At 46.9% G+C, this 27,603-nt stretch overlaps 1 protein-coding gene across 4 annotated transcripts in view; it reads left to right on the top strand.

The window, feature by feature from the left end:
- Positions 1-27,603, top strand: part of WDR93 (WD repeat domain 93) — a 360,263-nt gene that overhangs the window by 24,484 nt on the left and 308,176 nt on the right. For all 4 annotated transcript variants that reach the window (XM_069222687.1, XM_069222684.1, XM_069222685.1 and 1 more), the window contains exon 2: positions 1,005-1,371. In XM_069222687.1, coding sequence (XP_069078788.1) covers positions 1,108-1,371 — 264 coding nt within the window. In that variant the 5' untranslated portion in view covers positions 1,005-1,107. The remainder of the gene's footprint in view (positions 1-1,004; positions 1,372-27,603) is intronic.

Below are 27,603 nucleotides of genomic sequence, written 5' to 3'. Positions count from 1 at the left end.
GCCAGTCAAACTCCCTAACACAAATCAGCTTCTACTAGATGTTCCACATACCTGGAGCATGGTTTGGCTTCTGTCTCTAGACAGCCTCTTCTCTCGCAGGACAACGTGTTTCCCTCGATGAGACGGCAGGCATGTAGACTTCTAGGTGGTAGGCACATCCACATCTCCAGTAAGTTGCACATACTTTTAAATTTTTTTATTTTTATTTGTTTTTTCATATGCAACAAATACACACGAACTTCATGAGGTACATCTGTTAACTTCCTCGCCATTGTCCACATTGAAACATAAAAAGGCAAATTAAGACCATAACCAAATGCACCAGTGACATGTCCTAAACAATAACAATTTAAACCACACCTGCATTTTTAGAGTGTCACTTTAAACAGAAACACTAACAACTAATCACGGTCTTTGTTCAGCGCTATTTCCCCAGTGTTGGACAAAATAGGTCCGTCAGCTTTCTCAACAACCCACTTCCCTACAATTGCGTACAGAAAGTTGTTATGGCTAGGACATTATTTGTAATTGCAAGGGTTTCTGTAGAGGCAAAAAACAATCGAAGCTGCAATTGTAAACGGTATCTTATGTTCTAGTTGTAAATGAAGCAATAGCAACCACAGTTTCTTAGTTGTATAAAGTGAGCGAGAAAGGAAACAATACTATAAAAGAATACTATAATCATATTGTATAATAATAATCATCCCAGTCGTCCTCTGTAGACGTTTGACATACTGTTGGATTTAATACCGGAAATTCTAACATTTTTTGTAATGCCCGCATTTAAAATGTTTATCTCTACCTGAATGCAGTGGTCAAAAGTGGCAACATTTATTCAATAACAAGTTACTGTGCCTTTTGATACACACTGGACTAGAAAGGTCAGCGCACCTTGCTCGTTAGTCTAAATTCATTTTGAAAATATTTTTAATGTTGTATATCTGATGAAACTTTCAGCAGTTAACACAAACATATTTGTTTAGTTATTTCAAATGTTTTTTCAGACTTTAATGCTTCCTACCCTGGGAGCCTGCGAAACGATCTCATGGTATTGAAGTAAGATCTCCAGCAGAACATTATCACGCCATACATTTAACAGTTAGAAGAATGCCTGTATATATCAGGAAAGGTCCTTTGGAAATCCCAGACCCTTCTGAAACTAACTGGAGCAGAGATGACGAAGATGATTACTATCTCATGGACCCAGAACAAGCACATGATCGCTTGCCTCAGCCTTTTAGGATGATTGGGAGACTTGTAGAAGAGGTTTTGGAGGAGGCTTGGGAGATTATCAAAGGAAATGAGGTCACCAGAGAGGCCGAGAAAATAGGTTCAAAACAGGCGATGTACCAGCCGTCGACTGAAATTCAGGTAAAGTACTGGTTACATTTACTACATTGACATGACTAAAATGTTGCCGTAATCTATAATGTAACATAGTTAAAGTACGCTTTGGATAAGGTTCATGAAACTGTACCAAATCGTTAAACAGCATATTAATACATTCATTATATATTTGTTTTGTATTCATCCATATTACTTCTGTCACCGTTCCAGTGAATTGGGGCATCCACAAAAACTTTTGGCTAGTAAGTGGACTATAGACATACTGCACTGGACAGAATTAAAGGGATATTGTTTCAGGAATGGAAGAGATGTAATATAGAAAAACAATTAAAAAAACAATATAGGACATATCACGTTTGTATGAGAGGTGGAACTGTAGCTTGAGAATAATTTATGGACTTATCACTCCTTGAATTGGTTTCAAACCTATTCTCGCGATTTTGCATTTGAAATGGTTTGAATTAGGAGCCTGTTTAATTTTCTATGATATAGAGAAACAGGATTGATTTAAGTCTTAGTGACTTAGCTTTATAAAAATGGAACCTAATGGACTTAAACATGTTTGTTTCTGATGGACGGAGGCATTTATTTTAGTTCAGTAAAGTTGCTAATATGCAGCAATGCCAAGACTATCGGCACTGCTACTACTGATCACTGTTAACGTCTCAGCAGTTTAAGAACCACCCTATAATGATGCAGAGTGGCAACTACCAATTTCCCTGTACCCATTCTGTCGTCCTAAATGTCTGACTGCTCCTCCTTCTCTCTTCACATTTCCTGGAGATTAAATCGTATTCACTGGGCAGGGATCAGGTGTCCCTGGCACTATTAAAGTTTGAAGTAATTTTGTGGTGCCACTCAGTCCTTTCTATATTCTGGGTTGTGCTAATTGGTTCTTTCTTTGTTAGATGTAGGAACCTGTCCTCATATTCTTTGTCTGGTCCTTTACATTTTAAATTGGACAGCTTTTTCTTATGCTTTTCCTTACTATGCTAACAACACTCACATAACTATGTGATAGGTTGGTTATCATCTTATGGTCCATGTGGTTCATCATCCTCTAATCTGATTTTGTTGCCCAAGATTCTTCTTTCTTTGCCAGTGCAGAGTTGTGCTGGTAATTGTTTTGCACCCAGTTTAACGTTTGTCTTGTGGCACAGTTATGCTTGACACTAGCTAGCGGGTGGGTTGTCTTGTGGCTCCTCCATAACCAATAATGTAAAAGTTTCCAGGGGCAAACCTAATTTCTTTTACTGCATGTCCTGCTTGCCCTTCTTTAAACAATCCTACAATGCACTTTCCTCTTACAATTCAAGATGAGGAAACCCTTTCTACCTTGTTTAAGAGCCTCTGTGCCCACCCAGAGGTGGGGTCAGAGAAGTAAGCAGTTGCTCCTCTGTGGTCACTCAAAACTCATTCTTGGGGTAGCTTCCCTCCCACAGGGTTGAGGACCAGCCTAGCTAGTGTAGGCCTTACGCGACAAAGGCTTTCCTTTCTTATGATCTTTCCTTAAACTAAACTATGAATGAACAACCTCACCTTTGTTTGTTTCAGATCAATTAACTTCCTTGGTCCACACCAATTGTACTTCCTGGCTTGATAGGGGTCAAATGCCCCACACCCAGACTGTCCTGTTACCAGGCCTAAGCCATTATTCTGCTCTGGGAGCAGTTTCCACACCTTATGAAGGTTGAGCACGTGCTTGGCAATGGATAGAAGCTAATGTTAATAAGCCTCCAGTAGCTTCAGGCAGGGACAAAGTAACATTTTAAAAGTCACTTTTCCTAAATATGTAATAAAAATCTAACTTCACCAGGGGCACCAAGACTGTTGCTGCCACGTAAGCTGGTGAAGGCAGAACCACACAGCCCACAATCCCTTGTGCCCTAAGAAGGGGCTACTGTGCTAATAACTTGCCACAGTCTTGCACAGGGCAGACACCAGGACTGTACCCTGGGCGAAGACTGGGCCTGGTTTCACGTTATAGAGAACAGACTGGGACCCATCTTTGGCTTTTAATTTCATTTATGTTATTTGACCCTCATGGGTAAGCGAAAGGCTGCTCCTGCTTCCAAAGAGACCAAGGTTTCCTCTTGTAGGTCCATTATTATGTTGGTTTTAACATCAGCAGTGGGGACAATAAGCGATTTAAAATACTTCAGTGAGAAGATTGGTTTATCCCCACTTAAATGGGGTACCAGGGTCCACTTTGGGAGAAACAGTATTAATTACCACACGGATGAAGTCCTCCATCTGTCAATGCTGAGGACCCAGTTGACATTGTCCCACTGACCAAAAAAATAAAAATAGACTCTGTTAAAAGGAGTGTTGTAAATTCAGACAGTGCTGTGAAGAGCTGGAAAAACTTGGATTCTATTACAAGAAGTCTGTTCTGGATGCTTTTTGTGGTAAATTAGAAACATTTTTGTTGCCTTCCTTTGATGCTCTGAACATGAGACTATCAGTGATTGAGAGTAACATTTGTGCCCTGTTTGAATTTGTTAAGGTCAATAGAGCTTCATCTGTAGCAAGTGCAACCAATTTTTCTGATCACTCTAATTTGCTCTCAAATTCTATTTCCAAACATACTTTCTCTCCTACACACAAACAAAGGTCACTAGGGGGTTTACCTCCAAGTGGGCCTATATCACATGAACATGCCAATCAATGCCTGATAAGCCAGCAGATAAGTCATCAGTTGCCAAAAGCTCCTAATAATGTTCCCAGTACTTTTGGCTATAAACCCCTATTGTGATTGCCATACCATACCTCTTCATCTCGCTTACCTTTTGTCTCCTATGTGAACTTCTGTAGTATTAAATCCTGGCCTAGTTCAACTCATACCACTGTTCCCCCTACACTGATAATTTTTAGCTTGCTTTTGTGATTATTCTGGCCAATGGCCCTCCACTTAATTTAGGTACTCTGGAGCACCATTCTTAACTGAAGAATAAACTAGTCCACTGGTTAGAATCACTTATAGGGGATGACCACATTGTTTTCTAACACTGGAATATGGTGAGGCACATTTCATGGGTAGGCAGTGAACCTAAAAAGCTTCAAGGGAGATTGTGTAGTAGTAAATTGTAACCATACAGACATAGTAGGTCAAATTCTGTCACATTTTTTAACTCATTTAGTTTCTTCTCCAATTGAAGTGCTGCTCCTTTGTGACTTTTATAAACCTCGCTCCTTGTGGATCTGTATCCATTATTAAACCCAAGAGTCTTAATGGAAAATCCATCTGTTAATACTTACAACATCCCAACCTCCAACCGGTATGAAAACATAAGCCCCCTAGATTGCAATGACTGACTGACACCTGGTATACATTTTGTACTGTTCTTAGTACTTATAAGAACCATCTGGTACCCCTTTGTTGTGATGCTAAAACATTCTAAGTTGGAATTTAGCTGGTGTAGCATAAAAAGGATAATACTACATGAGTTGATGCCATCAATGGCTTTAAAATAATTAATCCTGCTATTCCTGTGGTTTCTGGACCAACGAAGGGAGGTAGCTTTGACCATCTGTACTAAAGTTCTGGAGGCCTACACAGGTTCACCTTATATTTCTTGTACTCTGACATTTAGCAAATATGTGTTCCATTTGTTTTTTTAGATAATTCTTTATTGCATTTGTAAGAAAGCAAAACAACATACAGCACATTATCACTTGGAAACCATATCGTTATATGGGGCAGAACCAGGAAGACTGCTGTAAAAGATCTAACATATGGATCAGAGAACATAAACAATAAAAGAGAAAGAAAAAAAATAAGGCAAAGGATTAACCTAATTCAGCACTCCAGGACCAGTCCCCCACAAAAATGTCAGCATTTCCCACAGATCCTCTCCATGCAAGTCACACTTTGCCCATAGTGTGACAGAATTCCACCTCCCATCTCAAAGACAACCATAGTGACAATGAGGAAAGCAACAACACCACTATCAGGAAGTAACAATAAGTCAGTTGATGTGCCTCACAGAGTTATTCAGTGCTGTCCCTTACCATCTAAGAAGTCAAATGGATGATCCTGCATGTGAACACCAATATTTTGTATATCAGCCCCCCTATATAGGTGTGGAAGCAAGGAAAGGAAAAGAAACAAGAAGAAATTGAGAAGAAAGAGCGAAAGGGGGGAGGCGACAACAGACCTCTCAGTTGTCCTCTGACTCTCATAGGTACAGAAAGGGTATGCTCCTTTCGTAGGTGGCTCAGTGATAAAGTTCAATTACCAATCCTGTTGTGTTGGCACTGTGTAGACCAGCAGTGTCGAAGTATACAGATCTTGGCAATCATAAGGGCTGTTACACCTCCTCCAGTGTGAGGTTGTGTCATCAGTGTCCAAAAAGTCATGCAAGAGAGCAAGTTTGGCCGAGGATAGGAAAGGGATAGCACTACTGTTGTGAAGTGCCTTTCTTGCCAATATTGTGCAAATGAGAACCAGACTACAGAATATGGTGGAGGTTGCCATCTTCCTTAGTACATCTCCAAAAGCATTGTGCGGTTTGGCTTTCTGTAACTTGTAGGATATCTTGAGCACCTGCCATGTAGTATGGCAGCACATATTGTCTATAAGGATCTGGTATAAATTAGAGACTGAGCCCTGCGTATGTAACCCAGAAGAGGAGAGTCCAGGAGAGAGACTGGACCCTTAACCATCATACCTCGAAAAAAAATCCGGAATTGCCAATATGTCCACAGTTGTGATTGGGGCAAACCAAAATCCAATCCAATCACAACGATTCGAAAAAACGAAATGTGTCTTCTGCAAATAGATAATTGATCGTCAGAATCCCCCTCCCTTTCCATTGTGGCCCTCTAAGCATCACCCAACCTACAGTAACCTATCTGTTGGACCAGAGTGGTGTGTCTTTATGATGTGTAAAAGTCTGTGTGAGTCTTTCCAGGCGGACCATATCGCCTTTAAAGTGGGTGGGCATTAGTCTGACATGCAGGCACTAGAGTTGTACAGTATTCCTAAGCTCTGCAGGACACGTATCGTATTACGCTCCAAGGACACCCATCCCAGTTAGTCATCGTCGAGTACCGATGAATGAACCAACTTCGAAAGATGGTGTGCTAAGTAGTATAGGTACATATCGGGCAAGCATGGACCCTCGGCTCGGGTATCGGCGTGGAGATGGGGTGGTTTAAGACAGGCATTCCTTCCTGGCACTAAGAATGCCTTTATGCCTTGTTCAATGTACACAGATTGTGTGGGGGACCAAAAGCTGCAGCATACCAAAGATATAGTTAAATCTCGGTGTCATCACCATCTTTTCCATCTGTACCCTTCCCCAGAGAGAGATCTGCAAGGTGGACCGATGCTGGAAATAATGTTCCCTTTAAGACGTCAAGGGGTGTAAGTTATCGATCACAATGTTGGCGAGGTCCTTGTCGGCGAGAACACCTAAACACTTCAGGCAGGTCTTTTTCCATGTGAACCCAAAGTGGTCATGCGTAGGCCGGAGCCTTTCATTAGTCATCAGCAAAGCCTCACATTTTGACCAATCAAGGTTGCAACCAGAGAAGACCGAGAAAACATCTGTTGGACCTGGCATTCTTGGCGTGGTCTCCCCTGTCTTTTTTGCCTCTGCTTCCCATGTTTTGACTGTGTGCTGGACTCTGTTTTTGCTGTTTTTGGTACTCTGGGTACTTTACCACTGCTGACCAGTGCTAAAGTGCAAGTGCTCCTGTGTACATTGCATGTGTAATTGGCCTATTCCTGATTGGCATATTTGATTTATAAGTTCCTAGTAAAGTGCACTAGAGGTGCTCAGGGCCTGTAAATCAAATGCTACTAGTGGGCCTGCAGCACTGGTTGTGCCACCCACATGAGTAGCCTTGTAAACATGGCTCAGACCTGCCACTGCAGTGTCCGTGTGTGCAGTTTTAAACTACCAATTCGATCTGACAAGTGTACTCACTTGCCAGGCCTAAACCTCCCTCCTTTCTACATGTAAGGCACCCCTAAGGTAGGCCCAAGGTTAGGGTGCAGTGTATGTTAAAGGTGGGACATGTACTGATGTGTTTCACATGTCCTAACAGTGAAAGACTGCTAAACTCAGCTTTCACTGTTGCAAAGCCTATCTCTCTTATAGGTGAACATGGGGGCTGCCTTTAAGTATCATTAAAGTGTAGATTCCCGTTGGGAGCAGATAGAAATATGGAGCTTGGGGTCTCTGAACTTACAATTTAAAAATACAGCTTTTAGTGAAGGTGGTTTTTAGATTGTTAGTTTGAAAATTCCACTTTTAGAAAGTGGGCATTTTCTTGCTTAAACCATTCTGTGACTCTGCCTGTTTGTGGATTCCCTGTCTGGGGCAGGCTGACAGTTGGGCTAGTGTGAATTCCCTCTAGATAGTGAGACAAAGGGAACTGGGGAGTAGCCTGCATATCCTGATGGGCCATCTGTGCTAGAGTGGAGGGAGGAGTGGCCACTTAAACCTGAATGGGCTGTGCCTGCCCTCTCACAATGCAGTTTCCAACCTCCTGGTGTGAGTCTGGAGCCAGACCAGGGCAAGGGAGGATCTTGTGAACAACAGGGACTTTTTTTTTTAAGTTTGCCAACTTCAAAGGCAGAAAGGGGTATCATTATTGGACCCAAAACCCCACATTGTCAAATTTCTTCAAGGCTTCAAGAGGAACCTCTGCCAAGGAGAAGAGCCGAAGAGCTGAGGAGACATACTGCCCCTGCCTGTGTCTGTGCTTTGTTGGGCTATCCTGCAGTTGCTGCTTCTGCCTGTGAAAGGAGACAAAGACTAGACTTTGTTGTGCATTCCTGCTTAAGAAGAATCCCCAAGGGCTTGAACTGAGCTTGCTTCCTGTTGTTGAAGTCTCAGAGCCATCAAAGACTTCCTCTGGCAGCACCTGGACACTCTGGTGAGACTCCTGCTCTGCCAAGTGGTGGCCCATCCAGTTCCTGGGCTCCTAAAAGGTGAATCTGGTGGAAGAGGACTGAAATCCACGCAAAGACTGCAGTGCAGGTAAATTTTTGAAGCACCACCCGCAACGAGTAAGGAATCGATGCATCGCTGACTTTTCCGACGCACGCTCGCCTGTGCGGCTTTGTTTTTGACGTAAACCAGGTACTTTGTGTAACAACTGCGTTCTCACTGTTTTCTAAGGACTAAGGGGCAGATATAAGTATGTTCCGATTTGCGACTTGCCTATTGCGAGTCAGAGCGACTCGCAATTTGCGAGTCGCAAATCGGAATGTAGATGGTGTCCCTGACACCATCTGCGCCCACCTCATGTATACTCAGTTGGGTCGCAATTTGGGACCCCCTTGAGACTCGCGGCACTCACAGGGATGGTGGCCTGCTGGAGACAGCAAACCACCATGTCTGTGACTGCTTTTAAAAAAAAGTTTTTATTTTTTTTTGTAATGCAGCCCATTTTCCTTAAAGGAAAACAAGATGCATTACAAAACTAAAAAATGAAACGTTTTCGTTTCATTTTTTCAGAGCAGGCAGTGGTCCGTAGGACCACTGCCCGCTCTGGAAAATGTTTTTAATGTCATTCACAAAGGGGAAGGAGTCCCATGGGGACCCCTTCCCTTTTGCGAATGGGTTAGCACCCATTTGAAATGGGTGCTAACTACGGTTGTTTTCCGACCGCGTTCGCAAAACAATACAACATTGTGCTGCGACTCGCAGTTAGGTAGGGAACACCCCTTCCTAATTGTGACTCGCAATCTCATTTTGCGATTCGGTAACCAGGTTACCGAATCGCAAAATGGGGTTTGGGCATCACAATGTGCTTTTTGCATGTCGCAAACAGCAAAATTCGGTGTTTGCAACGTGCAAAAAGTTTCGTACATCTGGCCCTAAGACTCCTATTCTTTTTAAAATTCATATCTTGACTTGTGTATGTTGGGTTTTTATTGTTTTTGGTCCTGTTTGATTTAGATAAATATTACCTATTTTTCTAAACTGGTGTGTCCATTTTGTAGTGTTTTCACTTTATAACTGTGTGTGTTGGTACAAATACTTTACACATTGCTTCTGGGGTTAAGCCTTTCTGCTCGTGCCAAGCTACCAAGGAGGTGAGCGGGGGTTACCCAGGTGTGTTTCTCCTTTACCCTGACTAGAGTGAGGGTCTCTGCTTGGACAAAGTGAAAACTGACTGCCAACCAGATACCCCATTTCTAACAGCATCAATAAGGACTATTAGGCGTGGGATCAAAGAACAAGGGCCACTGAGGGTCAGAAGGATATCAACGGTGTGTAGCATAATTTTATTACAATATGCTGCTGTTTCCACACCTCTTATACACCCGTCTTTTCAAATAGCAGCTGCCAGGGGTTCCTGAGCCAATAAAAACAGCAATGGGCAAAGAGGGCATCCCAGCCGTGTCCTCCTGTTGATCAGGAAGAGCTTTGACATGTGTCCACCTGTGCTGTTGAGTTAGCGTAAAGCCATCTGACCTTAGCCACGAAATTCAGGCCCAATGCAATGTGCGGAAAAAGTATTCCCATTTAACCTGATCAAAAGCTTTTTCTGTGTCTAAAGGCAGCAGGAGCTTGCCATCAGTGTCATTCTGTACTTTCCAGTGGATGTTTGTCAGGTGGTACATGTGGTTGAGGGACAGTCGGCTGGGCACAAAGCCTACTTGCAAAGTGTGTATCAGACTCCGAATCACCTTCTTCAGTTTGATTACCATGACTTTCGTAAGGACTTTCACATCTGTGTTAAGAAGTGAGATGGGACGATAGCTGTACCAGAAGGTGGGGGTCCTCGTTGGGTTTCAGTATGAGGCTAATGAGTTCTTTATTTTACTCTGGTCTCAAGGAACCAGTTTCCTCTGCATCCCTGAAAACTCTGTGGAGCAGGGGCACCAACAGGTTTTTAATGATTTGGTAGAATTAGATGGGAAAGCCATCATCTTCCAACACTTTTTTAGTGGCCAGGTGTTCTGTGGAGTGAGATCTCATCTTCCTTAATCTCCCCAGCTAGCAATGGTCTGCCAGCGTCAGACAGATTCAGTAGACGGAGACCCTCAAAGAAGGCCTGTTCGGACGGGAGGTCGGTCTGTGCCTCTAAACAACAGAGGGAGGCAAGAAAGTGGGCTAAATAATGTGCTTTTGTTACTGGTTTAGTCACCAGTCTCCCTTCCGCATCTCCAATGGCCTGTTGTGCTTCTCACTATCACATCTGCACTGCAAGAAGCCTATCAGCTTCTCCCCCTGTTCATAGTGGTGTCACTTACGGTGTAACAGCACTCGTATAGCTTGTGTCATAAAGTATGTATTTAAGGCGGATTCAGCATTCTAAGCGGAGAAGAAGGGATATGGTTTGGCTCCTGTATTGTTTGGTATCGGTGCTCACCTCCCTCTCTAATTGTGCTAGCTTCTCCCTACCCCCTCGGCTGCGTAAGGCTGATTCTATCAGGAGATTGCCTCTCAGAGTGGCCTTTCCGGCTGCCTATATGACTTTTACTGAGGGTGCAATGGGTTTGTTTTCCATCAAATATTGACTGAGATAGGTCACGAGTTTCTGCTGTTTGTCCTCGGGTAGCCTGTAAAGAGTCAGGTTTAGCCTCCACCTTTTGGAGGTGGTAGGAACATGTCCCTGGTTAATCTCCAGTGTTACCAGGGCGTGATTCATGATCCCCTCTGCAGCTACACTGTATTCTCACAGAAAGGCCAAAGCAGTGTGGTTCATAAGAAGGAAATCTCTCCTGGAGCATGTGGTATGTGCGCAGGGCAATAAAGTATATCCTCTTTCCACAAGTGCGTCAGACGCCAAGGGTCAGTCAGGCAGTGAGTCTGTAAGACATCCCCCAGAAAAGCCCAGTCCTGCATTAGACCTGTCTGGGGGACCCGAGTGGTCTAAGTGGTGGTTGAGCACTAAATTCCAGTACTCCCTGATGATCTCTTTGACTTTGCCAAACTTGCGAGTACTCTGGAGAGGGACGGAAAAAAGGGTGTTCTGTCCCGCTTGGGGGCATAAATGGATCCTACTTCCAATGTCCTGTTCAGTGTTTTCGGTTTTGTTAAAATGTAGTGACTCTGCACGTCCGTCCATGTCTTCAAAATGGTGTGGGGGAGGGATTTACATAGGAGAATGGCTACACCATGAGTTTTCGTGGACATGGAGTGCTCCAATGAGTCAATTATTGAGTGGGGGCACCTAAGGTAGCTGCTACTAACAACCCTTCCCACTGAGTCTCTCTATAGCGTTTCCGATTCTAGGGCTGATAGTTGTGTTCACTGAAGTAATGCTGTGTTAGAACACTTTGAGGCGAGATAAGTAAGTACCTTCTTCCATTTGATATAATGTGTAAGACCATTGACATTTGAGAGAGACAAGACTGAGATGTTTGAGCTGATACGTCAAGCCCATAACATTTTGAATGTATGCAGGAGATGTAGGGTACGAGATGGAAGGTGTTGCTCATCATCAAGCGGGAAATCTAGAAGAGCGAGGGGAAGGACGTACCTTCAAAGAGTAAAAATAGTATCAAGAAGTTATGGACATGAGGGTACACTGTAGGTAAAGCAAGAGGAAGGCTGGTGTAGTGTTGGCAGGCTAGAGTATGATAAGTACTGTGGGGGGAACTGAAACTGAGCTAATACAGTAGAGAAGGAGGAACTGTGGGTGACCCAGAAAATGACTGTAAGGTAACTAAAAATAACATACTATCTAACTTTAAGCGGGTGAGGCCAGCCTAGCAAACAAAATTGGTTTACTACAAATAAAATTATCACTGAAGATCTAAAAGACATTTATCCTAATTACTAGTTTCGGTTGGCTTCACTTACTTTCTGTACAGTCTTTTGAATTATGGGCATAGGATGTCCAAACCTCATTTAGGGATCCACCTACTTCAATGAATATGGGTATTATGAACCGGGATGGCAGTGTTGGACCTTGCAGCATATTACTATTACTTTGTTACACAACTCTCTTAGCTGCACAGCCCAAGATTTTGAGACAACATTATACAGTAAGACAATATGGCTGATTATAAGAGCCGCTGGGAACTAAGGAATACTAGACTTAAAGATGACTTTGGATTGTTGGCTGCTGGCTCAAGCCAAACAAATCCACTCTCAGCAAAAGGTACATTCCAAGCCTTAGAAAGAGATGTGAAAAAAAAACTCCAAGTGGTGGGAAGGCTCATCACTTAAGAAATATCTGGAACATGGCTTCATTCCCAGGGGCCTATGAATCCTTATATTTCCACCAATAGAAACAGCCCCAGAAAGACTCAAACAATGGAAAGACAGTTTTCGTACAGCATCAAACAACATGCTGAGACAACTGATAGAGATAGTACAATTGGAATTTCAAAAACATCGAGAGGAGGTTGATGTCCTAACAAACAGAATTGAGGAGGCAAACTGGGGAGATATAACAAAAAAGAATTATGAAATCCCAAATAAAATTATAGATGAGTATGAGGAGGACATTATCCAGAGGAAAATTAGAAAATTTAGATCTGGTCTTATGGACTACCAACTAGGAAGAGTGTATACTTGTGGGTAAAAATATGACAATATCAATACTATCAATATCACAACAGAACAAGCCAGTTCCTCTGAAGTTATTCCCTCCTCGGAAGTGCAATCTGTAGAGGATACAGACCCTGGAAGAACCACACGCCCTGGGGTAAATCTTTACGAGGAGGTACGAAGGCGCGGTCTGTGCACAGCACAAGACAATCACACAAGACCACCAGGTACAAAAACCCAAGAATCAAGTACACCTGGTCTCCAGACAAGGGCCAGGAGCAAGAAACAAGCCAGGAACAAACCTCGGACAACCAACTAGTTGTGAACTTATCGACAAAAAACCTATACCAGACACTAATTCAGATTTTGAATAAGGGCCTCTCGTACTGCCCAACTGCAAGATGGGAGTTAGTACAAACCAAGATTGACCTCTAGGTTCACTAGAAAATTGAAACTACAATCTTTTTTCCCTGACAAAGATGTGACCAAACCACTCTCCAACCAATAACAGGTGATCTCACTGTCCAGGAGTTTAAAACAATTAATCTATTGACAAACTTATTCGGCGAAGAAGGACTTGATCAAGCTATATCGTTTTCTGAGACAGCATTTGAATTGGGCATCGATACCTCACACTCTAAGCCCAACAAACTCCTTATTAAATCAAGCTTAACGCCTAACTTGTCACCGGGTAACAAAATAGATTTATTCTTCACAGCAGTGATGAGGGACCTGAACAAGGAGTACCAAAAAATACTTATCTAAGAAGAAATATTTCCCCTTGAACAACAACAAGAACTACGAAAGGACAACAACATAATAATCAAGGAGGCGGACAAAGGAGGCAATATTGTCATCTCGAACAAACAGGATTACCTCTTTGAGGCTTATTGACAATTGAATGATGCTACATGTTGCATAAAATCACACAACAATCCTTCCAAAGAGATACAAAGCAAATGCAGAGATCTTCTGTACACCTGGTATTCCAAATACCTCATCACTCCGGAAGAAAAGCAGTACCTCTTTATTAAACATCGGATCACACCCACACTATACTTTCTACCAAACATCTATATGGTAGGTACTCCACTGGGGGAGCTTAGAGAGCCAGCACGCAAGATGGTCTCACTTACATGAGGCTCCTGCCACCCAGTAACATTAAATATTAACATGCTTTGCCATCGGGCCTGGACACAGCCCACTTTATTAGATATACTAACTACAATAGCATAGAACTTCCACACCAATAATTTCCAAATCCTGCTGATGCCAAATCCGGACACTAACAACCGGAGACTTCAAGATGGGTTGAGGCGAGTAAATGGTGGCTGCATCGACTGACGGCGGCCTATTGCTATGTGCATTTCAGTTTGGGCAGTGAGTGTTAAGATGTGCCATCCATCTCACCTGCTCTTCTTGGCTCTGACTTGAACGACCCACTGAGGAGCCCTTCCTCCTGTGACCACAACAGAAGCGGCTGGCAAGCGGCTGCATCACACGTGCCCTACAGGAGGCATGTCTGAGGTGGGGTGGGACTGATCTGTTTGGCCGCCCGGAGGAAGACTCTGAGTTGCTGCTACTGCTGGAGGGTTTGTGTGCTGCCTGGCCTCTGCGGCAGCACCCTGCAGCAGCGTTGTCAGCATAAAGACGCCCACCAGGAATAGGTGTCTGCTACAAGGGAAGCAGAGGTCGCAGACCTGATCTTGGCATAGGTGCTTGCAATGCAGCTTCCTTTTCAATGACTGCTGCCCCTGGGGGCCATACCTTCCATTGTCACGGCACAGCCGCAGAAGGTGCATTCGAGGCCAAATGAGGAACTAGGCACTCAGCAGTAAACACCAGAAGAATTATATGTTCAGCCTGAAAGCGGCCAAAGCCTGGCCCAAATTAACTTAATTTTAAAAACACTGCCACACGCTAACCCCCCCCCCACACCACAAAAGCCAAATTTGCCACACTATGACTATATGCACTTGCATTGGTTGAGACCTCATGCCACTACCTCTCTCTCTAAGACACAGCCCTCACCTTAGGCTGCTCTGGACACGGACAACTAAAGCCTGAAAACACCTATAGGCACAACTTGCTGCCTCCCAGGCTGATCCCTGTAAAATAGAAGTGTGAGAAAACCTTGTGAAACAGCAGTAGGCGCTCAGCAACTAATATATTGGATCTAATCCTACCACCATCCACCACTCAGCACACTGCCTGTGCATGTCCCGGTCTACTCATGCACCCCCCACCCCCAGGAACCTGTGGGGGGGTAGCAGGACAGGGGAGCCAGGGAAGTAAAACACCCACAACCGGACTATGGTGGTACAGTCTGTCTGTTACTAGCTGTGCCCCCTCACTCATCACTAGGTCAGTGGCCACACCCACCGCTTGGCGGTAAACACAGCTCCAAGGGCTACTACTCCTCAGATACAGAGTAACAATGCATAAGATAGCTTGCAAAGGCATTGATCGATTATATTGGTGCAGTGCGTGCCAGTGACATGAACGATTGGTCTCCTGCAGACACCATGGGAAAGATGGATGGCAAGCGACCCATACTACAGTTCAAAGCTAAATGTTCTGCTAAGGGACCGTCTGGAGCAGCAGAACAATCACAATCAGATGATCTTTCTTCCAGCAGTCAGGCAGAGGAGCCAGACATGAAAACGCTACTGCTGGCTGTGCAACAAAGCCAATCTTCTATTGAGACCAAAATGGACACTATGGCCCTCATCCTGACCTTGGCGGGCGGCGGAGGCCGCCCGCCAAAGTCCCGCCGTCAGGTTACCGTTCCGCGGTCGAAAGACCGCGGCGGTAATTCGGACATTCCCGCTGGGCTGGCGGGCGGCCGCCTTCAGGCCGCCCGCCAGCCCAGCGGGAAAGAGGCTTCCACGATGAAGCCGGCTCGGAATCGAGCCGGCGGAGTGGAAGCTGTGCGACGGGTGCAGTTGCACCCGTCGCGTATTTCACTGTCTGCGCAGCAGACAGTGAAATACATTTAGGGGCCCTCTTACGGGGGCCCCTGCAGTGCCCATGCCAATGGCCCCCAGGGGCCCCGCGACCCCCCCTACCGCCATCCGGTTCCCGGCGGGCGGACCGCCGGGAACTGGATGGCGGTAGGGGGGGTCGGAATCCCCTCGGCGGCGCAGCAAGCTGCGCCGCCTTGGAGGATTCCAAGGGGCAGCGGAAAACCGGCGGGAGACCGCCGGTTTTCCTGCACTGACCGCGGCCAAAGCGCCGCGGTCAGAATGCCCTGCGGGGCACCGCCGGTCTGTCGGCGGTGCTCCCGCCGACCCTGGCCCCGGCGGTCTAAGACCGCCGGGGTTAGAATCACCCCCTATGTGTACCCGCATGGGAGCCCTCACTCGAAAAATTGAAAAACACGACTGCCGTCTCAACGAGGCAGAGTGGCAGATTTCGGCAGTGGAAGACACGGTGAGCTTGCAAGGGAACCAACTATTCAGTATGGAAAAAGTTCTCTAGTTAATTGCAGCCAAAAATGAAGATCTGGAAGCGAGGTCTCGCTGGAAGAATCTACGAATTATGGGCATTCCAGAAACCACCAACACAGGCGGAATGGAAGAATACATGGAACTGCTCCTGATAACCTTTCTTGGCGAATCCTCCTCAAAAGTGATCATTGTAGAACATGCTCAGAAGTCCCTGATGTATAGACCTCCTCCGGGGGTGCCATCAAGAGTGATTATAGCCAGGCCACTAAATTACAAAGATCGAGATACAGCATTACGTCTGACACTATACTTTGACTGACATGAATTGGTAATTTATCCGGATTTCATTGTCGCAGTCCAGGAAGCGTGAAGAAAATTAGCATCCATCAAACAAAAGCTTCTCTAGGCAGCTGTGCCATATGTTATGCTCTACCTGGCACACCTGCTTGTGTCTTTTCAAGGCAAGGAACACTTCGTTACCAACCCTGCCATAGCCGCTGACTTCATTAAGCATCACTTGAAACAAAGCTGCCAGATTCTCACATCACCCCCATCATCAACACTTTCTTCACCACGATCCACACAAACTTGAGAAAACTCTGCGTGCTATGCTATTGAAGAAGGGCACTGTCCCCACACAATGAATCCATTGCATGTACTAATGCACAAATTGCCCGTTGTTCTCACTACTAGTCTCACCCTGGGCATCCTAGTCTTCACGAGGGAGACCCCACCTGGCTCTTTGTTTGACCTCCACAGGTTACCCCTCTACTGTCCGTATGTCACGGTACTAACTGAATTTGGATTAACTCAGTGTTTTGTTATTTTTCATAGGACACTTTTTTCATCCTGCCATAGCTGATAACAGCTTTACATTAAAATATTCTGACATGTTTGAACCTTATTATTTGGGTGGGGGGGAAGGGGTACTTATCCCTGGCGGGATACGGTCTTGTTGAAATTGTTTCTTAGTGCATATTTTTCCCAGCATCCACAGCTGGTATACTCCTACTCCATCTTATATTATGGTCATCTCCTCAGACTACGATACACCAGTTACCTCCAGCCTTAACAAGCCGGTGAAACCGGTACACAACCACACTGCCTGTAAAGATCAATTGCCTCACATGGAATGTTAGGGGGCTGGGTAACCCGCCAAGCAAAGACATATTTTGGCCTACCTAGATCGACATGACATACAAACTGTTCTGTTACAGAAGTCCCATCTGATAGACGTAACAAGCATCTTGTTTGTCAGCCGGTGGGCATCCTTTAGGCAACTCTCCACACACTCCTCATACGCCAGAGTGACTGTTATCCGTGTGTGCAAGGGCACACCATATATCCCTCCGGGTTCCCTAAATGACACGCAGGGCCGCTATTCATTATTCTGGGGGAGGCTGTCCTCTCACGTGCTCCTCATTGTGAACTGCTATGGTCCCAATACAGATGATCCCTATTTTTTTTTTTTATACATTATGGGGACGTATAGTAGGGCTCAGTCCATTCCACATGACATGGGGAGGGATTTTAATGTGGCCTTGAACTCCTCTCTAGATCGCTCCCACCGTCCCCGAGGATACCACTGCACAGCTGCCCAACACAGACAAGGTTTCATGGTAGAGAGTGATTTACTTGATGCCTGGGGGACGCACCACCCAAATACCAGGGAAGGCACTTTTTACTCTGGTGTTCAGTCAGTCAGTCAAAATAACTTTATTCGGCATACTGCCATAAAAGTACACATACATACATATAAATCATCATTATATACAGTACTTATTGTATAATTCAAAGACAAGTCTCTTTGATCTGCAAATCTTTAAAATCTAAATTTACCACTTAAGCCTACTAATCAATATGAAATAATAAATACTTATAAAATCATATACAGCAGTAAAACAATATCTAATTTCCCTTAATAGGTAATCACGTTACTGATTCATATCGGTTCCTAATGGTACTCTGGTGTTCATAATAGCTGGTTTTGCCTTGATTTTTGGATAGTATCCAGAGGGATGGGTTCCGGAGATACATAGTTACTGACCTACCCCGAAGATAGGGTATTCCCTAGTGCTAATAACATTCCATGTACCTACTAACCCCAATTTATATGCTGCATGGAGGCTCTCCCCAACAGCCCTCCCAGATGCTTCTTGTGGTGAAGAGTTACAATCAGAAACTGCTAACTTTTTTTGCCTGTAATAAAGGCACGGGCCCACAATAGGGGCTTTGCATTGGCAAAAGTGGATGGGTGCTCCGCTCATTGCGCAGTCACCTGTACCAAGTGGAAGTCACGCTCAAATCCTTGTAAGACAGCCGCAGATGGTCAGAAGATACTAGAACTGACCAACAACTCAGGGAAACTCTCTCTGAATATCAGGACACAGTGGAGAGGGAATGCCTTCATCGTGGCAAATATGCACAAGCTTGAGCATATGGGGAGTGCCCAGGCTACATCCTTGCTAAGAAGATACACAAATCACACACAGCAAATGAAGCATTTGAAGTTTACGACAAAACTGAAACTTTACACAGAGACACACCTGAGATCCTTGGCACATTTACTGCATTCTATAAAACCTTGTACGCATCTCATAGGTCAACACCGCCCAACACAGATACCTCCATTGGGGATGTAGCACTGGGTTGACTAACGCCGCCTACCACAAATACCCTGCAGATGAGATGGCGAAGATGAGATTAGAGAGGCCGTTGTGCAGTTGAAGTCTGGCAAGGCCCTGGGGGGCCCTTTCTTCCCTGCACCCCGTCCTGCGTGTTCTTTCTTCTTTCTTCATCTGTGATCTTCTTTCTTCCCTGCACCCCGTCCTGCGTGTTCTCTCTTCTTCTTTGGTCCTTCTTCTGTGTTCTTCATCTGTGTTCTTCGTATCCTCTGCTTCTCAGGTCTCTCCTCTTCTGCCTGACTCCTCTTCCTTGACTCTTCTCTCCTCCTCTTCTTTACCCTTCTTCTTGGCTCTTCTCTCCTCTGTTCTGGACTCCTCGCTCCTCTTCTTCTTTACCTTCTTCTTGGCTCTTCTCTCTTCTGTTCTTCTGCTCCTGACTCCTCGCTCCTCTTCTTCTTTACCTTCTTCTTGGCTCTTCTCTCTTCTGTTCTTCTGCTCCTGACTCTTCTCTCTGTCCTTCCCTACTCCCCTCCAACTCTGTTACCCCCCTCCCCTATCTTCCTATCTTTCTTCCTTACTCCCCTCCACCTTTAACCCCCCCCTATCTTTTCTCCCCTCTACCTGACCCCCCCACCCTCCGCTTTCCCGCCGCCACCTCCTGCTCGCCCCCGCCCCGCTACCATTCGTCGCCCCACTCCCGCCCCCAGCTGACCCCTCCTCCCTCTTATGGCGGCCGCTGTGCGGCCGCGCTGCTGGCGCACCAAAGGCAAGCCCGTCTGCGCCCGTCCGCGTCTGGACCGCGCCCAGCGCCACGACCCCTGGCCCCCAGCACTCCCAAACCCCACAGCACCGCTACGACCCCATCACCATCCACGCCCTCAACCCGGGGCGCTCCAGCACCTGCTTCCAAGCCAACCCGAAACGTACCCACGGACCCTTCGTATGTCACACCTGCAAACTCACCTTCCACCGCGAAACCACCACGCCCGCCAGCCCACGCGCCAACAACCACCTCAAATGCATCCTGATCAACGCACGCTCCGTCCACAAGCACGCCGTTGAACTTTGGGACCTCCTGGACTCCACCGCACCGGACGTCGCCTTCATCACTGAGACCTGAGACCTCCTCGGCCCCCTACATCGCCATAGCCATCCCCGACGGCTACAAGATTTCCAGGAGAGATCGCACCAACCAAGTAGGAGGAGGAATCGCCATCGTCTTCAAGGACTCCATCAACGTCACCACCTCCACCGAAGACACCCCCTCGCCGCCGAACACCTGCACTTCCAGATCCACACCGACCCCAGGACCACCCTCAGAGGAACTCTCATCTACCGACCCCCTGGACCACGCGCCCTCTTCAGCGACTCTATCACTGACTTCATCTCCCCACACGCCCTTGCCTCGCCGGACTACATCCTCCTCGGTGACCTCAACTTCCACCTGGAACAGAACAACGACCCCAACACCACCGCCCTGCTCGACAACCTCGCCAACCTCGGTCTCAAGCAACTGGTGAACACCCCCACCCACATCGCCGGACACACGCTCGACCCCATCTTCTCCGCTAGCAACCATGTATCCTTCAGCCACTCCTCCGCTATACACTGGACCGACCACTGATGTGTCCACTTCACCTTCCGACGCGAGACTCACCACCTCCGCACACAACCCATCCCACGCCGACAGTTGAACAAAATCCCCGCGGAACAGCTTCTCTCCACTCTCAGCAACAACCAACCCACCTTCTCCACCGACCCCAACGACGCAGCCCTCAGCCTCACGCATTGGATCACCAACTGCGCAGACAACCTCGCTCCCCTCAGACGCCTCCCAAGACAGACCAACACCAAAAAACCTCTCTGGTTCACTGATACCCTCAAGGAATAAAAAAAAAACTGCTGCACCCTCGAGAAAGCCTGGCGCAAGGACCACACCGCAGATAACATGACTGCCCTCAAGAACGCTACCCGCGAACACCACCAACTGATCCGCGCCGCCAAAAGAAATTCCTTCACAGACAGACTGGACAAAAACAGTCACAACAGCAGAGAACTCTTCAACATCGTTAAAGAGCTCTCCAACCCTAACGCCAACGCCATCACGCCCTCACAAGACCTCTGGAACTCCCTCGCCACCTTCTTCCATCGTAAGATCACCGACCTACACGACAACTTCGGCCACCAAACCCAGCCAACCACCACAGAACCTACAACCCCAGCCATCACCCTCAACGCCTGGACTCACATCAACACGGAAGAGACCAAAGCCACCATGAACTCCATCCACTCCGGTGCCCCCTCGGACCCCTGCCCACACTTCATCTTCAACAAAGCTGATGACATCATCGCCCCGCATCTCCAGACCATCATCAACAGCTCATTTTCTTCTGCCACCTTCCCCGAGAGCTGGAAACACGCTGAAGTCAACGCCCTACTGAAGAAACCTACGACGGACCCAAGCGACCTGAAGAACTTCCGCCCCATCTTGCTCCTTCCCTTCCCTGCCAAAGTCATAGAGAAGACCGTCAACAAGCAACTTACCAACTTCCTTGAAGACAACAACCTACTCGACCCCTCTCAGTCCGGATTCCGAGCCAATCACAGCACAGAAACCGCCCTCATCTCAGTCACAGATGACATCAGAACCCTGATGGACAACAGAGAAACAGTCGCCCTCATCCTCCTCGACCTCTCGGCTGCCTTCGACACCGTCTGCCACCGCACCCTAATAACCCGCCTCCGCTCCACCGGGATCCAAGGACAGGCCCTGGACTGGATCACCTCCTTCCTCTCCAACCGCTCCCAAAGAGTCTACCTCCCACCTTTCCGCTCAGACCCCACCGAGATCATCTGCGGCATCTCACAAGGCTCCTCGCTCAGCCCGACTCTCTTCAATGTCTACATGAGCCCCCTCGCCGACATCGTACGCAAACACAGCATCATCATCACCTCCTACGCCGACGAAACTCAGCTGATACTTTCCCTCACCAAGGACCCCACCAGCGCCAAGACCAACCTGCAAGATGGAATGAAAGACGTCGCAGATTGGATGAAACTCAGCCGTCTGAAACTGAACTCAGACAAAACGGAAGTCCTCATCCTCGGAAACACCCCGACCGCCTGGGATGACTCCTGGTGGCCCACGGCCCTTAGCACCGCACCAACCCCCTCAGACCACGCACGCAACCTCGGTTTCATCCTGGACCCACTTCTCACCATGACCAAACAAGTCAATGCCGTATCATCCTCCTGCTTCCTCACCCTCCGCATGCTCCGAAAGATTTTCCGTTGGATCCCCGCCGACACCAGAAAGACCGTGACCCACGCACCCGTCACGAGCCGCCTGGACTACGGCAACACCCTATATGCAGGAACCACCGCTAAACTCCAGAAACATCTGCAACGAATTCAAAACGCCTCCCCCGCCTCATCCTCAACATACCCCCGCAACAGCCACATCTCCGCCCACCTGAGACACCTGCACTGGCTTCCCGTCAACAAAGGGATCACCTTCCGACTCCTCACCCACGCACACAAAGCCCTCCACAACAAGGGACCCGAATACCTCAACCGCCGCCTCAGTTTCTACACACCCACCCGTCAACTTCGGTCCGCCAACCTCGCTCTTGCCGCCGTCCCTCGCATCCGCCGCACCACGGCAGGTGGGAGGTCCTTCTCCTACCTGGTGGCCAAGACATGGAATTCCCTCCCCACCAACCTCAGGACCACCCAGGACCACTCCGCATTCCGGAGGCAACTCAAGACCTGGTGCTTCGAGCAGCAGTAACCCCATCCCCCTAGCGCCTTGAGACCCGCACGGGTGAGTAGCGCACTTTGTAAATGTTTATGATTTGATTTGATTTGGGGCCCGATGGACTGCCCACAAATTTCTATAAAACTCACATAAATACGGTAACAACTGTTTTGAAATTGGTATATTAGAAAGCAAACTCCAGTGACGTACTCCCCCTACCATGAGGAAGGCCATGATCATCTCTGTGCCCAATCCAGGGAAACCGATTGATAGGTGCGAGACATACCAGCCGCTATCCCTCATTATTTGTGATGTCAAAATACTACCAAAAGTACTAGGCAATTGACTTTCTCCCCACATGTCATTCCTGGTTAGGCTATTTCATTCGGGATTTATCCCGGTACATCCACATCCTACATCCTATGCAGTTTGTTTGCATTGTTGCATATTATCAATCCAGACCTAGCCGCGACTGCAGTTTTTTTAGACGCAACCAAGGCGTTCGACTTGTTAGAATGAGATTTTCTCATGACCATCCTCTGCCAGATGGGAATCCCTCATGCTTTTTTGAGGTGGCTTTTTTGAGCACTCATAGGAGTCCCACAGGATGGGGACACAGAAGTTGCAGAAGGAGCCCACGCAGCACTACACAAAGGGATCCCACGCCGCAGGAGAACCATGCAGAGGGATGAGCATTGCAGGATGGAGTGCTGGGGTCTGGAGCTACACATCGCCTAAAGATCCTTTGGAGGAGATGCAAACAAGCCTTGGCAGCTGCAAGAGACGTGATGCACAGGGGTACTGTAATACTGTAATGCAAGGGCTTACCTCCACCAAAGTTGGACAGCTGGCAGAGAGGACCAAGAGGACTATTCCGGACCACCACCCGTGTTGCAGGATCCACGCAGCTCGAGATGGGGGAGATCCATGCAGCTAGTCATCGTTGCAGCAGGTGCCTGCGGATGCAGGGGAGTGACTCCTTCACTCTAAGGGAGATTCCTTCTTCTTCTTGTGCAGGCTGAAGAGTTGCTGTGGTCTGAGGATGCACAGCTGGGGAAATGTTTCAAAGTTGGCAGGAGTCGTGGAAACAAAGCTGCAGAAGAGTCTTCTTCGTGGGTTTGCAGCGTTGTTGGTTCCTGGGGGGGTCCAGTCGCAGTTCCAGTGGCCAGAAGTTTAAGTGGAGGTTGCATAGGAATCCTGATGGAGTCTTGCTAGCCGAATCTGAGGACCCACCCAAGAGAGAGACTAAGGAGGTATTGGTCAGCTAGCCAGGTAAGCACCTATCAGGAGGGGGCTCTGACGTCACCCACCTGGCCTGGCCACTCAGATGCTCCCAGAGTTGCCTGCCAACCTTGGAAACAAGATGGCCGAATTCAGGGACCCCCTGGAGGAGCTCTGAACACCACCCTGGGGTGGTGATGGACAGGGGAGTGGTTACTCCCCTCTCCATTTTCCAGTTTCACAGCAGAGCAGGGACTGGGTGTCCCTGAATCGATGTGGACTGGGCTATGCACTGAGGTCACCAAATGTGCCCTTCAAAGCATACCAGTGGCTGGGAGGCTACTCCTCCCAAGCCAGTCACGCCTATTTACAAAGGGCGAGGGTTTTATCTCCCTCTCCCAAAGGAAATCCTTTGTTCTGCCTTCCTGGGTTCGATCAGATCAGGCAGCAGGAGAACAGTAACCTGTCTGAGGGGTGGCAGCAGCTTGGGCTGCCCGCAACACCCTGTAAGACTGGTGGTAGCAATGCTGGGGGTCCTCTAAGGAGCCCCCAGAGTGCATGGAATCATGCTTCCAGTACTTGCAACAGTATTGGGGTATGAGTCTGACATTTGATACCAAACATGCCCAGGTTTGGAGTTACCATTATGTAGCTGCACATAGGTAGTAACCTATGTTCAGTACATGCGTAAAATGTGTAGGGGTGCCCTCACACAGAGGTACCTGCACCCCACCCTCTGGGCTGAGATGGCCGACCATAGGAGTCACTAATAGTGACTTGGGGCCAGATGTAGCAAGGCTTTTGCGCCTCGCAAACAGCGAAAATCGCTGTTTGCAAGGCACAAAAGCCACATCGCGATGCCCATTCCCATTTTGCGAGTCGGTAACCTGGTTACTGACTCGCAAAATGGCAATGCGAGTTGCAAACAGGAAGGGGTATTTGCGAGTCGCATCGCAATGCAGAATTGGTTTGTGACCGCAAATGCGGTCGCAAAGCAATTCGCAGTTACCACTAGTGTCACACTGGTGGTAACCCATTCACAAAAGGGAAGGGGTCCCCATGAGGCCCCTTCCCCTTTGTGAATGGCCCTGAAAACTTTTTTTCAGAGCAGGCAGTGGTCCTGGACCACTGCCTGCTCTGAAAAAATGAAACTGACACGTTTCATTTTTTTGTTTGTAATGCATCTCGTTTTCCTTTAAGAAAAACGGGCTGCATTACAAAAAAAAAATGCTTTATTTAAAAGCAGTCACAGACATGGTGGTCTGCTGCCTCCAGCAGGCCACCATCCCTGTGAGTGCTGCGACTTGCAAGGGGGTCGTAAATTGCTACCCACCTCATTATTATTATTGAGGTGGGCCTTTGTGACCCCCCCCTTGCGACTCGCAGATGGTGTCAGGGACACCATCCTGCATCCGGCTTTGCGAACTTGCGAGTCGCAAAGCCGGAATTTCCTACATCTAGCCCTTGGTGCAGTGACCTGTGGTGAAAATAGGTGCATGCACCCATTTGACACTAACAGCATTGGCAGGCCTGCAGAACCCTTTGCATGGGCTCCCTATGGGTGGCAGACCATAGGGATCCCCTGGAACTCCAGTGCCCTGGGTACCTAGGTACCATATCATAGGGACTTACATGGGGGGACCAGTATGCCAATTGTGGGAAGAAAAAAGGTACAGTTACCAAGTTAGAAGGGAGAGCACATAACCACTGGGGTCCTGGTTAGCAGGACAGGGTGGACACAGTCAAACACACTGACAACAGGCAGAAAATGGGGGTAACCATGCCAAGAAAGTGGGCACTTTCCTACATTGATGTTTGGGCTCTCAGTGTAGTCTTCCAGTGTTAAGCTAATGAATGCCAATGTTGTTGATGATGGTGCCGGAAATGTGAGGTTTGCCTCTTGCAGCACAAGGGGTGGAGGTTAAGTGACTACCCTTTCTGTAAAGTTTCTGCTGTATCAGTGGTAGCTCCAAATGAGGATGTGGTTCTCACAAACTCTGCGGACAAGAATTTGGAGTCTGCATTGAAGTGGACCTTAGAGGGCTTGAGTGTGTCCCTGTTGGCTAGTGTCTGTGTGGTCTATCAATTTATAATCTTTAATCAAAGATGTTCAGTCTTTATTCTCAACAATCTGTGAAGGAACGGATTGCTCGCATGTGCTGGCTTTGTGGAAAGAGATAAAACAAGGAAAATATTGAAGTCTAAAATGAATATTATCTGCATGAGGAGATTTGCGCGAAGTGATTGATGTAAGAGAAGTAAGGGGCGTGTGTCACTGAAGATATTATTCGGAGCACATAGATAAAGAACAGTTAAGGATTGTCTTCTAACGCTGGAGTACGAGAATTACAACAAAAGCCAAATTAAGTGAAAGAACATTGAAACTAGAAGTGAAGCAGGCATTGGCATTATCCGGAAATGCAACTGGAAAGGGAGTAGGAGAAATTTACAATCTGACGGAGAGACTGTGGTTATAACTATGCAATTTAAATCACCTTTAAGAGACTCTTTTTGATTAATGATGCGTGAGTTGCTGCCGGCAGTGGTTCTGTTTTTATACCTGCAGTGTATGCATGAATTACCAACATATGACTTCTTGTCTAGTTTCCTAACCTTTGCAGGAGGTTGGATTCCATGAGGAGCATTGTCACAGTAACCGGTTAGTGTTCATATTTGGTGATTGTGTTAGTGGAACAGGAACTTTAGTGATGCACCAAGCAGTGTTTGTTGACTATCGATGGAACATGGTAGGCCAGTAAACTCTTTTGAATGTTATCTTCTCGTCTTCTCAGTATGGAAGTCGTTACCATCCATGCTCACGTGCCTGGGGAGCCAGTTGCACATCCATGCCAGGGTGCCACATTCCACTAACGTTTTTGGAGAATTGTAGCTGTGACTGGTTTAGAAGCACGTGAATTGAAAAGATGTTTGCTCATTATGTTTTTGTTAGTCATAAGTTTCATTGTGTTATTACTGACACAGGCGGTGAATATTAGCTCTATGCCTTTCTAATCAGACCCAGCTAATCTGACGTGACTGTTCTAACCCTTTGATTCACTTCTATTATTTCATGTTTGCTGTCACATATGCCTCTCCTTTATATCCAGAAATGCAGCTTAGTCTGTAAGATACGGGAGATGTGAGTCGCAGATTTCCTGACTAAAAACCCTGTGCCAAAGGGCGAAGGGATAACATGACCGAGGCTTTTATATACACTGTTCCCACAAGGAACAGGTTCAATAGTGATTTGGATTAGGTAGATCTCTGTTTAAGTTTCTGATAAAAACAATTAGCAAGTTATAAAACCTTTTGATCAAATTAGAACCAAGAGAAAAATCAACAGAGGCATAGGCGACCAAAATCAGGGCCCCCAGACTCACCTCTGAGGCCAAGAATGCATTTATTTGGGGGGTGAGGGGGGTGTCACGCCCCAATCACCACCCATAAAGCTACGCCCCTGTATATATTGTATTGTGTGTCATTTCCTTGTCTGATTATGTGCTACAGTCTAATGTATCTTATTCTAGTAGATTTCTTCCGGTTGGGTCCTTGTAATAACTGATCCATGGTTCCACACGCCCTGAACTATGTGCCCTTTGTAGTTGCACTACATTTACCCTGGAAGTTCATGTAATCTTTGCCACTGTGTTATTACCCAGTACTATAATGCAAACGTGCCTAGTGCAGCATATGATAAACTTAACTTATAAGTAATGCACCAACCTATCAACCTACATTTG

The sequence above is a fragment of the Pleurodeles waltl genome, chromosome 3_1, assembly GCF_031143425.1.
Source record: "Pleurodeles waltl isolate 20211129_DDA chromosome 3_1, aPleWal1.hap1.20221129, whole genome shotgun sequence".
Classification (NCBI taxonomy): domain Eukaryota; kingdom Metazoa; phylum Chordata; class Amphibia; order Caudata; family Salamandridae; genus Pleurodeles; species Pleurodeles waltl.
Note: the sequence above shows the minus strand (reverse complement) of the source record. Positions and strands in the feature narration are given on the sequence as shown.